We start from the raw sequence: 12143 nt of genomic DNA, 5'->3' as shown, positions 1-12143 counted from the left end.
TTTCCTTCAAAATGCTGAATAATTTTCATCAGTGAGAAAATAACAGGTTCTTACCAACTCTCTCTGATCCTGCTTACACAGCAGGATCATCACCATCATCGCTGAGGAGACAAAACAAAGAGTTAAATCTAATGATCTAATGAGTTTTTTCTATCAAATATTGTAACTGGGACAGAAAATGACAGACAGTGCTAACAGAAACAGAGACAGATTCGCACTCACACAGAGTGAAGCAGAAAGCTCTGGCTCCATGTTGTCTTGCTGCTGAACATCAGACTGACGTGGTCTACTTCCTGGTGGCTTATTTACTGATGAGGCGATGCTAACTTTAGATTGAAAAACTTCTCTGATAGACGAGCTGCTGTGGTTGAAAACCAGTCATCACGACACGTGAGGAGGATTGACGAGCACAAAGTTGTGTTATCTGGATGCAGATTGAAGTTCAAACAATCTTTTTCATGTTTTGAGTGTATTACAGAGCCGACAGTGGAGAGGTGAGATGAGGCGGGACAGGGATGGAGAATACAGCAGGTCTGAAGCTGGATGTGAACTGGGGACGTTGCAGTAACACAGTGTCTTGTTCACTTTCTGTTAAGTTGATTTTAAACATTGACCGGAATAATTAATGTCCTCTTGCATGCACTTGTCTCTTGTCTGTAACTCATGATACATCTACCTTTATGTTTCTACACTGCCCTCTGCAGTAAATCCTCCTGTAAATATTTTACCAGACCATTTCACTCTTATTAACAATTTACATTAAAAACTCTGCAACCAATAAAATGTAAATACAGTGACTTCTAATTAAATACTCACATTAACTTCATCAAACAGAGTTCTGTCTGTTAAATATTAACAGAATGCTGGATATCACATCCTGTCGTTTTACTGGACTTTGACATTACCTCAGTGTGAGACAAGGTGACTGTGAACACGCCAACAGGTCACAGGTAGGACCAAACTATGTTTTACTTTTCATTCAATATAAAGAAGGAGAAACTACTATGACATGTTTAAGTTCCTCTTATTAGTCTGTAGAGAGGATGTGTCTCAACAGAACTGGCAGATTTACAACACATGAAATTCATCATTCTAAAGAGGCTGAGTGTTGAATGGTTGAATTCATACTCCACATGAAAAGGAAGCCGTATATAACCAACAATATGACACGTCCAATTTTATCATACGAAACAAGGAAATGCTCCTTTTCCCTCAGAACCTGACCACAGTTGTGTGCATGGCCTTAGTGCCAGTTTCATTACCATGACGGGGGAGTGTTCCGCTCTGCCACCGCAAGACTGTGTGTGTTTTGGACAGATTGTCAGACAAGAGACAGGCAGTGACATTTATACAAAGACGTCTTTGGACCACATCCTGTTTGACAGCAGTAATTAAGCTTTGAATGTTTTGAACTTAAATACTCACATACAGCATCTTTGAAGTGACATACCTCCTCTCTCACATGCTGCGTGTTGCCTTCACATGCTTCTCAAATTGTCCCATTCTCCAAGTTGTTCTGACTTCAGTGTGTTCAAAGTCAGAATGTGGAAACAAGGACGCTACAAAAAGATGTGTTGTATTATTGGTTACTGCTAATAATATTTTTTCAGGTCTACATGTACAGCAACATTTACAACTATAAAACAATATTATAGATGAAATGTCAGCAAAACAACTGATATGTAATACATGAATTTAAACCATTAATCAAAAGACAGAAAACCTGTCTAATTGTCATGTGACTAAGCACCAGGGAAGCTGGGAACTGTAGTCCCACAGGTGGTAGCTGTTTTCTTTACTTCTTTACTTTCTCGTCTCCAGAAATAATTCTTCACTGTTTGTTTATTGCTTTAATCAGTTTTATGTATTCTTTCTAGGGATTACTATTTTTAAACCTTTTCATTTTCAACACAGGATGCTTCAGCTGAAGAATGAACAACCTTTGAAACCTCAACCCAGGGCCTTCCGTGCTTTGGTTTTCCATCACGCCGTTTTCTTTCTTCTCCTAACACATCACTGTGGAGGTAACACCTTAAAGCACAATTCAAAACAATCACAAAGAGACACATGAGTATGACTACACACAGAATGACTGAGGGGCATGAATCATGTACAAAGTGCAAAGTCTACAAATGACGTGGTCATTTAATCTGTGGATCTTACAGTGATGAATAGAGGGTTGGCGGTCTTTTTCCTGGTGTGGTCCTCTGACATAAAATAATATTAAATGTGAAAACCTTATGCATTTGAACACATCTTTTCAGGTCAGCCTCAGATGGTCAGTCCATCTCAGCCAATAGTGGCAGTAGTTGGTGATGACGTCATGTTGCCATGCCACCTGAACCTGCCATGGATGCTTCAGAAATGACTGTGGAGTGGACGAGACCTGACCTGGAACCCAGATTTGTCCACGTGTGGCGTTCTGGTGTTGAACTGGAGAATAAGAAACATCCGTCCTATATGAGAAGAACGTCACTGTCCCCAACAGACTGAAGCATGGAGACATTTCACTGACACTCCCCAGAGTGAAACTCTCTGATGAGGGAACGTACAAATGCTTCGTTCCCACCATCAGCAGAGAGTCTACAGTCGAGCTTGTTGTTGGTGAGTGCTGGCTTTACCTCTGGTTCTTTAATCAGTTCTGTTCACGACTCTTGGAACTGTGGTACTATCTGTGTCACGAACAAGCAGTGATAATGACGATTAATATCATTTAAGACCTGCCTTTTATATGTTTAACCGCCTGGGAAATAAAAGTTTGTCCATGTATTTCTAAGCATCTTCATTTATACTAAACATGTTAATGTACATTTTTATTCCCTTCATCAACAGGTGCCGTTTCCTCACTTAACATCATCTTATTGAGGCCTGGGAATGAAGAAGGAACCAGAGCAGTGGTGTTAGAGTGTGAGTCTAAAGGCTGGTATCCAGAGCCTGAGGTGTTGTGGCTGGACGGTGAGGGAAACCTCCTCTCTGCTGGACCTACAGAGACAGTCAGAGGTCCTGATGACCTCTATACTGTCAGCAGCAGAGTGACTGTGGAGAAGAGACACAGCAACAGCTTCCACCTGTTAGAGTCCAACAGAACAAAACCAACCAGGCCAGAGAGACACACATACATGTTCCAGGTAGAACGTCTTTTTACCTGATCTACAGTTTCAGCATTACTCTTCAACTTGCTGTGTCTCATTGCAGCAGTTTAAGACAGCCAGAGCAAAGTATTCAGGGGACGACAGAGGCTCCATTCACTTCAGTTGCATTGGTCTGGAACACCTGTTGAGAAGAGAAAAATGTTTTGAGGTGAACGGACAGTTTGTTTTATTAAATCTCTTTTTTCCTCTGTGTTCCAGATGACGTCTTCGTTACATGCCATGAATCTAACATTCATATCCTCGTTATTGTGGCTGCTGGATTCTTGTTTATTGCAAGTATTGCAGTTTTCATTGTTGTGTGGAAATGGAGACCAAACAAAAGTAGTAAGTTCTAATTTCATTACACTTCTCTCTTGATGCCATGATACTACTGCAGGAACAGTGATGTATAATATTTCATGACAAAACTTTTTTCCTCAGATTTACCCAAAATGTGTTTAAACTTGTTTTCCCCATTTTTGAATGAAACATTTAACATAACGTATACTTACCGTCATTTTTCATGTCACCACAGAAATGAATAAAATGAAGGATGTCAAAGAGAGAGGAGAAGAGGAAGAAAAGGTAGAGGTGATGGAAATACTGATGGGCCAAAGGAACCAACAGGAGAACTTAAGAGACCAACTAAGATCAGAGCTGAAAGAGGTGGAGACAGAGATGAGTGAGAAGAAGCAGCAGCTGGAGTATAGAAATAAATTGTTTTTGTCCAGCATATTACCTGATGAAGTTAAGGCCAATCTAGCAGAGACCTGTAAAGAACTGGAAAAGAGACGAGTTGGACTTGAGGAATGTCTCAACAACTCTGAAAAACAACTACAGACAACAGATGAAGTGATTGCGAGAATGACAGCAGCAGAAAAGGAACGAGAAGAGACTCAAAAAACCTCCAAAAATCTGAGCTGTCACAAAGAGGAGGTAAATGAAACTGCTATAATGTTAGCATCAAGAGAGGAACATTATTCTGAACCTTAAATTAAAGCTTACATGTAGACAAGATGGACTGAGACCAGTGAGCTTACTCATTTTGATTAATTTTGAGCTGACTTGCTACAGTTGAACAGAGAAAAACTGAAATCATTGCTCTGGGTCCAAAGAAGAAAGATTTAAAGTCAGTTTTCACCTTGAATCCATGACACTAACATCTACAATTCAAGCTAGAAATCTTGGTGCAGTTACAGACTCTTATCTAAAGACAAGACAATACCACCTTAAAAACATAGGAAGTATTAGAGGATTTCTGTCTGAACAAGATGCAAGTACTTCACTAATCCCATAAAATTTCATTTCCTGCAGCTTACCCATAATGTACAACCCCCTTTTAATTTTGAGCTATTTATTGGCTTGTTTTAGCTGTTGTTTTTATTGTCATGTAAATGCTTTTTTTTCAGTTTTCTTAATGTTTTATCTTTAATGTGTTTCTATGCCACTGTAAAGCACTTTGAATGTCCTTGTGTTTGAATGGTGCTTTATTAATAAAGCTGGCCTGCCTTGCAAAGTTCAGTCTAATCAAATCTAAGTAAACAATAAACAGTACAGTAGTTACTATATGTAATTATTTGAACATATTTGTCATAGTGCTGCTCGTTAAAGATTAACAAAGCAGGATATTACTGTTCATGTGATCCTTTTCATGTGATTTTACTGGACTTTGTTACTAGACTGTCTGAGACGGGGTGATTGTGTGAACCAGTGAACAGGTAGGCTGAAACTATGTTCTACTTTTAATTAAACATAAAAAAGGAAAACCATTTTGACTTGCTTGTATTCCTCTCAGTAGTCTGTGGAGGGGGATCTGCTTTATAATTCCAAAACACTGTTTTATCAATAATGTACAGAGTTACAGGACTGGCTGATCTGCAGCATGTTAAATTCACTCTTTTAAAGTGACAAACCTCCCCAACACATTACTGAATAAACACTGAAGAAAAACACGTTTAATAGGTGAATACAGAAAATCTCAGTCTTTTTATCATGTGACTAAACACCAAGAAAGCAGGTAACTGTAGTCCCACAGATGGCAGACGTTACACTTATAGGAACTGTATGACACCACACAGAAAATGTAGGATGTTTACTCACATGACAGAAATATTGGGAGTTTTGACATAAGTGTGATTTGACTTACTGTAAATGCTGTTTTATGAAGCCTCATATTAAAGTTTGAGCGTTAACTCGTTAGCAGCTGTTTCTTATTGTGTATTCACATGAAAACTGATCTATTACCTGCTGTTTTGACAATAAACTTCACAAAATATTCTCCCTGCCTTAAGATTTGTTAATAACATATCAGTATTACTGCTTTTACTATTTTGTATCCAGTCAACCAAATTTCATGTGTTTTCAAAACTCCAGGATGCTTCACCGGAGAGATGGATGGTCTTTTAAACCTCAGCTCAGAGCCATCAGTGCTTTGGTTTTCCATCATGCTGTTGTCCTCTTTCTCCTAACACGTCACTGTGGAGGTAACGCCTTAAAGCTTGTGCTGCGTATCAAACCTACGTATTCAGAATCTAGGAGGAGCATGAGAGCGAGACAAAAATGACTTTCCTTGACATAAAAAGAATATTAAATAGGCCCCGTGTACTTTTTATTTTCAGGTCAGCCTCAGATGGTCAGTCCATCTCAGCCAATAGTGGCAGTAGTTGGTGATGACGTCATCTTGCCATGCCACCTGGAACCTGCCATGGACGCTTCAGACATGACTGTGGAGTGGACGAGACCTGACCTGGAACCCAGATTTGTCCACGTGTGGCGTTCTGGTGTTGAACTGGAGAATAAGAAACATCCGTCCTACATGGGAAGAACGTCACTGTCCCCCAACAGACTGAAGCATGGAGACATTTCACTGACACTCCCCAGAGTGAAACTCTCTGATGAGGGAACGTACAAATGCTTCATTCCCACTATCAGTAGAGAGTCAACAGTCGATTTTGTTGTTGGTGAGTGGATACATGATACTGGCTTCACAGGGCAGATCCTCAAACCACTGTTTTCCATTAAATTAGCTCTGGTTCTTGAACCGGTTCTGTTCAGGATTCTTGGAACCTTGGTGTTATCTAGGGAACCAGTAATTCGAGATCTAGGCCAGCTGACATCACTGCTAAATTTTAGCCAGTTTTTCCTCTAGTGAAATAGAGATGGTGAGTCAGTTTAAACTCTCGCAAACAGTGATGAATTCAAAGATAAAGAGTTAATATGATCAATAACAAAATCCCAAGTGGTGTAAAGGAGAGATCTGACTCTTAGTCATCCCAGTCTGGATCATACTGGTTTATGCATTTCCATGATTTTTAATCTAGAGACTATTTACATTTTTTAATGTACATTTTTATTCCCTTCATCATCAGGTGCCGTTTCCTCACTTAACATCAGCTTAGCGAGGCCTGAGAATGAAGAAGAAACCAGTGCAGTGGTGTTAGAGTGTGAGTCTAAAGGCTGGTATCCAGAGCCTGAGGTGTTGTGGCTGGACGGTGAGGGAAACCTCCTCTCTGCTGGACCTACAGAGACAGTCAGAGGTCTTGATGACCTCTATACTGTCAGCAGCAGAGTGACTGTGGAGAAGAGACACAGCAACAGCTTCACCTGTAGAGTCCAACAGAACAAAACCAACCAGACCAGAGAGACAGAGATTCATGTTCCAGGTAGGAAATAAGTTCTATATTGATATGGACACTGAGTCACAAATAGCTGATGTCTAATTGTTGTTGTTCTGTGTTTTATCATTACAGATGATTTCTTCAGTGCTCCATGTAGCAGTGCTACTCAGACATGGATCATCATCAGTTTGGCTTTGGCCTTCGCAGTTATTGTTGCAGTTGTCTTTGTTGTGTGGAGATGGAGACAGACAGGAAACAGTAAGTCCTTCATTAAACAGCACACTCTCCCTCGCTGTTCCTCAATTCACAGCGTATCTTATTTTGTCTTTACAACAGGCAACAAACTGAAACCTTCAACAACAGGGAGTTTAATTAACTACACAGAGCTTCACACTCTCGTTGATGAAAAAGGAGAAGCAGTGCAGGCCACGACAGAGAGTGTGGAGGTGAAGGATTTGGACAAGAAAGAAGAAAACCTCAAAGTGCAGTTAAATGAAGTAGAAGAAGAGCGCAGGGATGTGGTGGGAGCAGTTAACTTTTTAATGGATCACAGGAAGGATCTGCAGGACCAGATCTATCAACTTGGATTATTACTGCATGATGTGGAGGTCCAGAGGGATGAGGTCCAGAGTCAGTGGAGAGAGAAACTGAATGAAAACGAGCATCTTCAGACCGACACAGAGCATGAAACCGTAAAGAAGGATCTTGAGAGAAAACGAAAAGACAAAGACGCAGTTTTAAAGTCAGTCATTTGTGCAGTTAATATAGTGACAGAGAAGAAGAAAGCTTTAGATGACTGCAAGGAACAAATTAATGGACAACTGGAGGAGATAGAGAATCAGAGACTCCAGTCAGACCATTCAGAGACATAAACACAAACCTCAACAACTGTGGCTGTCATTTACTCTGCAGAAGACTGGAGGCACCAGAGGAAGGACGGCACTGATAATCTGTTCATAACAAACTGTTTTTAAATTTACCTCACAAGGACCTCTAGTGGCCATGAGAGTTATTACAACTGTCTGTCAGTAAGTCGGTGTAAAAGTAGGGGAGTTACTGTGGACACAAAGGAGGTCAGGACTCTCTTAAGCAAAACCACAAAAACGTTTCAAGCTCATTAAACAGAGACAGTCATGACCAGACATCTCCAATACACTGCTGTCAGACACAGACTGGATTACACTGCAGCAGCTGTTGGCGGTGATCAGGTGCAGCGCACGTGCTCAATATTACCTGGAGAGACCCCTTTCCATTTGATTGTAAAATTTTACAGCATCGTGGGTTAATCCCATGAACCTTTGAGTGACCACACACCTCTCCAGTTTTTAAAATGTGCGTTTGAACTTCATGGAAACAGGACATTATATGTTTCAGTAAAGTTAAACCTGTCGCTCTAAACAACTTTCGCCTGACACGCGCCGACACACCTGACAACAGCGTCATTAACACCAAGCTAACTCGTGGCTAATTAAAGACATCACTGACCTTCTGACTGAGTTTCCAGCTCCTCCTGTTGTTGGACGCGTCGTCTCGGTGTCTCTTAACTTTCGGGAACTTTTCCGACAAGGGCAGTCTCGCTGTTAAATCCCCGGGGTTAAAAACTTCGACGCCGCCATGAAGCGACACATCGCGTCTGTTAGATTCACCAAGGTGTGCGATTTTCGGCGTCTGACGTCAGCCCTTCGGTGGGAGGCGCGTACGATTACGAAAGTTTGAAAAAACCAAAACCTTCCTCCTCTAGAAATGTTTGGTGCCTTGACAGATTGAGGGTTTTGTCCCGTCAGCGGTGGACTCCGCTGTCAATTATGACAAGGATTTCAATTCCATTTTACTTACTGAACATTGGAGTTGGTTTAAAGGTAGACAGATGTGACTTCCCACGTTAAATCTGGGAGAAAAAAAATCCTTATTTTAGTCAAAGTAATGGTCTGTTTGATTCCCAGAGGCTGTCAGATAAAAAAAAGAGATTTTTTAGATACACTGAAATATAGAATTTTAACATGAAACTGCTTTAATTGGTGTTTTTACCTGGACATAATGATACAGAAGATATTCAAGACAATAAACACACCAGTTGCAGAGACGTTGACTGCTTCTCCTGCAGCCTCACACCAGTTCTCTCCACTGTTTCCAATAATTAAATAGAGACCATGATGGAAATGACTCCTCATGTTTGCTGATGAACCCTTCAGGTTCTTTTAAAGAATTAATATTGTTCTGACTCTGAGAAGGAACTTGTGATCATAAAATTATGTCCACATCAAATAAATACAGTAAAATATTGAGCATGACCCCAGTTAACTTTAGCCCTTTTGGGGGCAGCAGTGAGCTGCCTCGCTGGCCTCACCACAGTACATGAGATCATTTCCTTGACAGATTAATAATCATCATTTTTAAATGAGTCTTTTCACTCTGATTATCAAAGTGCTCATGATTTCATTTCATGACAGCTTGACTTATTGAGGTTAAGATCATTTTACAATAAAGGAATAAATAATAATATTACCAGAGAGAATAATAAAGTTTATGCTGTGTCTATGTTACACTGTATTATAATGTTATGTTTCTGTTTAATGAGACCAGAACATAAATGGCTCACTGTTGCTGGTAAGTGGTGAGACAACCAAAAAATACAACTACGCTGTGAAGCAAGACATTTAAATCCCCGTACCCTGTGATGCAAGACAGCAGCTTCTATGACATTAATGCTCTGTGGTGATTATATTAATCATATGTCACACAGCATCAGTGTGTGGAACCTCAGTTTGGTGAGTGTTTTACATCAGTAGCCGACCACAGTGGATGTATTTAAAAGCTGCAGGAGCTCTGTTCTAATAAACAGCATAAACAGTTAGAACATAGTGGTTTAACTGTCACACACAAACTGACACCTTGTAAAAAAAAAAAAAAAAAAACACTGCTGAAGGCTGATGATTATGCAGAGGGCTGCTGCTGCTGCTGATAACCACACCTGTCCATTTTTAAAAATGCCTTCCAGCCCAGGTTATTTCCAGTTTGTACGCTGTAACTCTTATAAATGAAGTGTTATCTGTCTTCACAAATGTGCACAAACTGCATTCGCTGTTTCTCATATTTACAGTGAGGAATTTCTACAAGTTTTCTTTCCTTATACGTACACAATATACACAAAACTACTGTACAATATATACAACAATCCAACAGCTGGTTTCACACAAGCTTTGACTCTGCATTAACAGAATGAAATATTTCAGTTAGAATATTAGAGAAAAAGCCTTCAATTGTACAAGTTAATTAAAAAGTTACTACATTAAAATGCACACACACACAACAATTAATTTGTGATGTTTCTGGTCAGTCATTTGCCTGGACATTTTCATCTGACTAACAAAAGGCAAAAGACACACAAAACATAACAAACAAAATGACTCCAGGAAATTGGGGTGTTATTCATGCATTATTCAGTGATACCAGACTGGATTCTTTACTTACTTTTTAATTGTTTGCTCCATAGGTTCTCAGAAGAAAAAGGTTTGTCAAGAAACATAAGTATGATGATGAAATATTAATACTGTGAAGGAGTGGTGTTCCATGTCGAGGACAGGATGGATGGACAGAGGGAGGAGAGGTTGAGCCATCTACGAAACACCAAAATACAGTGGTGATGGTCCAACAAAAAAAACACAGCTTCAGTCATCCATCGTATCAAATTCTGTTCATGTTTCTGAAATCTACTGGAGAATCAAACCAAACAGCCGCCAACACATTCTACTACGAGATGGTCGCTAATTTAACCAAGTGGTTTCTTGATTATTACCTGGGTTTCCTGCAGTGAAGTAGTCCCACCACCAAGCCCAGAGCCATCAGTAAAATGGTACCAACAATCCTTAGCACCATGAAGCCGTGAGGAGAACAGTCACTGGACGGATGTGGGTCCTCCTCAAATGCTGAAAAGATGATATGAGTTTGGATAACAAGACGATTTGTAGCTGCTGATGTATGTCAGAGGGAGCAGATATCTGATGCCATCGAAAGTTAAAAAATACACCTGCTCTAAGTTGAATCTCATGTTTGACCCATACACACATCCTGACTGCAGCACTATATTCATATTCATTCATTCATAACGTGCATTCATGGTGCTACAGACACCATCAAACACATTAGCCTGTGACTGTATATAGACCAGATCACTGCCGAGTCTCACCTCTGACAGCCAACCAGCTTTCCAGTGATTCTCCAACTTGGTACATGCTGCACTTGTAGAGTCCTTCATCAGCCCTGGAAACATTGTGTATGGTCATACGTCCTGTATATCCGGTCATGATCGGAGAGCCATCTTTGTAGAACTCAGCTATGTAGTTTGAGGGAGTGTCCTTGTCTCTACAGTGCAGGGTGACAGTGTCTCCTTCCATCACAGGGAGGGCAGGACTCTCCAGGATCACAGCACCTGGACAATGTCAGACAATTCACATTCACTAGATAGACAGGCACAAATTGTGGTTTACCTTAGAGTTTGGAAGCACTCACACACATACGGTGAGTTCACTTTCTCAAAATTACCTCCGACAGTCAGCCAGCTCTCTGCTGATTCTCCAGCTCTAGAGATCCTGCACTTGTACAGTCCTTTATCAGACGTGGAGATGTTGCTGATGGTGATGTTCCCTGTAGAGCTGCTGCTGATGAAAAAGCCGTCTTTATAGAAATAAGCCTGGAGGTCAGAGGAAGGTTCTCTGCTTCTGCAGCTCAGGGTCACATCATCTCCCTCCATCACAGGATGAACAGGACTCTCCAGGATCACAGGACCAGCTGGTTTAACAATACACTTATTAAATGAATATATTGTGTTATTAATATGGATTATTATTTTGCCATTTTCAGTGGAAAATACACTGATCAGTCACAACACTAAAACCACTGACAGTGTAAGTTATCTATCGTGTGATGAAGGGGAAATTCAGTGCATACATGACTGTGTTGGGAATATATAGATACAAAAGACATTCAAGACAACAAATGTACCAGTGACAGTGATGTTGACAGTGCTGCTTCTCCTTCCTCCTGCAGCTTCACACCAGTATCCTCCACTGTCTCTGGTTAAGGCAGGTTTTACGGTGCAGGGTCCTGCCAACGTCTCCCAGGAAGAGGCACAGATTGCAACGACTCCCATGAGCTTCCTCAACACTCTCCACTCAGCTGAGCCACCGAACCCATCACAGGTAAAAGAGACCGAGTCGTATTGAAAGTGCTGCTGTCTGTTTGGAGTCACACGAGGAAAAACTGCAACCAGAACAAAGAACAAGGAGTTAGATTTATTTACTTAAACAAATTTAAAATAATACAGACAACCAGGGAAAATAATTATACTGATCGGTTATCAAGACCTACAGGTTTTTAGGTCTTGCTGCTTTTCGGT

At 40.6% G+C, this 12143-nt stretch overlaps 1 protein-coding gene and 1 long non-coding RNA gene across 2 annotated transcripts; both read left to right on the top strand.

Moving 5' to 3' along the window:
• The first annotated feature begins 899 nt into the window (after positions 1 to 899).
• Positions 900 to 8606, top strand: LOC108885850 (butyrophilin subfamily 3 member A2). Its single transcript, XM_051067039.1, has 6 exons — positions 900 to 950; positions 1915 to 2024; positions 5750 to 6091; positions 6500 to 6793; positions 6881 to 7006; positions 7085 to 8606. The coding sequence occupies exons 2-6, from the start codon at positions 1916 to 1918 to the stop codon at positions 7618 to 7620; spliced, it is 1407 nt and encodes a 468-aa protein (XP_050922996.1). The 5' UTR covers positions 900 to 950; position 1915; the 3' UTR covers positions 7621 to 8606.
• Positions 3072 to 5329, top strand: LOC127139284 (uncharacterized). The gene is made up of 3 exons (XR_007809455.1): positions 3072 to 3128; positions 3351 to 3476; positions 3667 to 5329. It is a non-coding gene; the product is annotated as an uncharacterized LOC127139284 (long non-coding RNA).
• Positions 8607 to 12143: the final 3537 nt, after the last annotated feature.

The sequence above is a fragment of the Lates calcarifer genome, unplaced genomic scaffold (assembly GCF_001640805.2).
Source record: "Lates calcarifer isolate ASB-BC8 unplaced genomic scaffold, TLL_Latcal_v3 _unitig_1039_quiver_834, whole genome shotgun sequence".
Lineage (NCBI taxonomy): Eukaryota > Metazoa > Chordata > Actinopteri > Centropomidae > Lates > Lates calcarifer.
The sequence above is the reverse complement of the archived record's forward strand: the minus strand, read 5'-3'. Positions and strand labels throughout refer to the sequence as shown.

What these genes read in the sequence shown, in the direction of transcription:
- LOC108885850 (XM_051067039.1), top strand. Translation starts at nt 1,916, where the DNA reads ATGCTTCAGCTGAAGAATGAACAACCTTTGAAACCTCAACCCAGGGCC. An exon ending in CCTAACACATCACTGTGGAG is followed by an intron (nt 2,025 to 5,749) that starts GTAACACCTTAA and finishes TTTTATTTTCAG; the next exon opens with GTCAGCCTCAGATGGTCAGT. An exon ending in ATGGAGACAGACAGGAAACA is followed by an intron (nt 7,007 to 7,084) that starts GTAAGTCCTTCA and finishes TCTTTACAACAG; the next exon opens with GCAACAAACTGAAACCTTCA.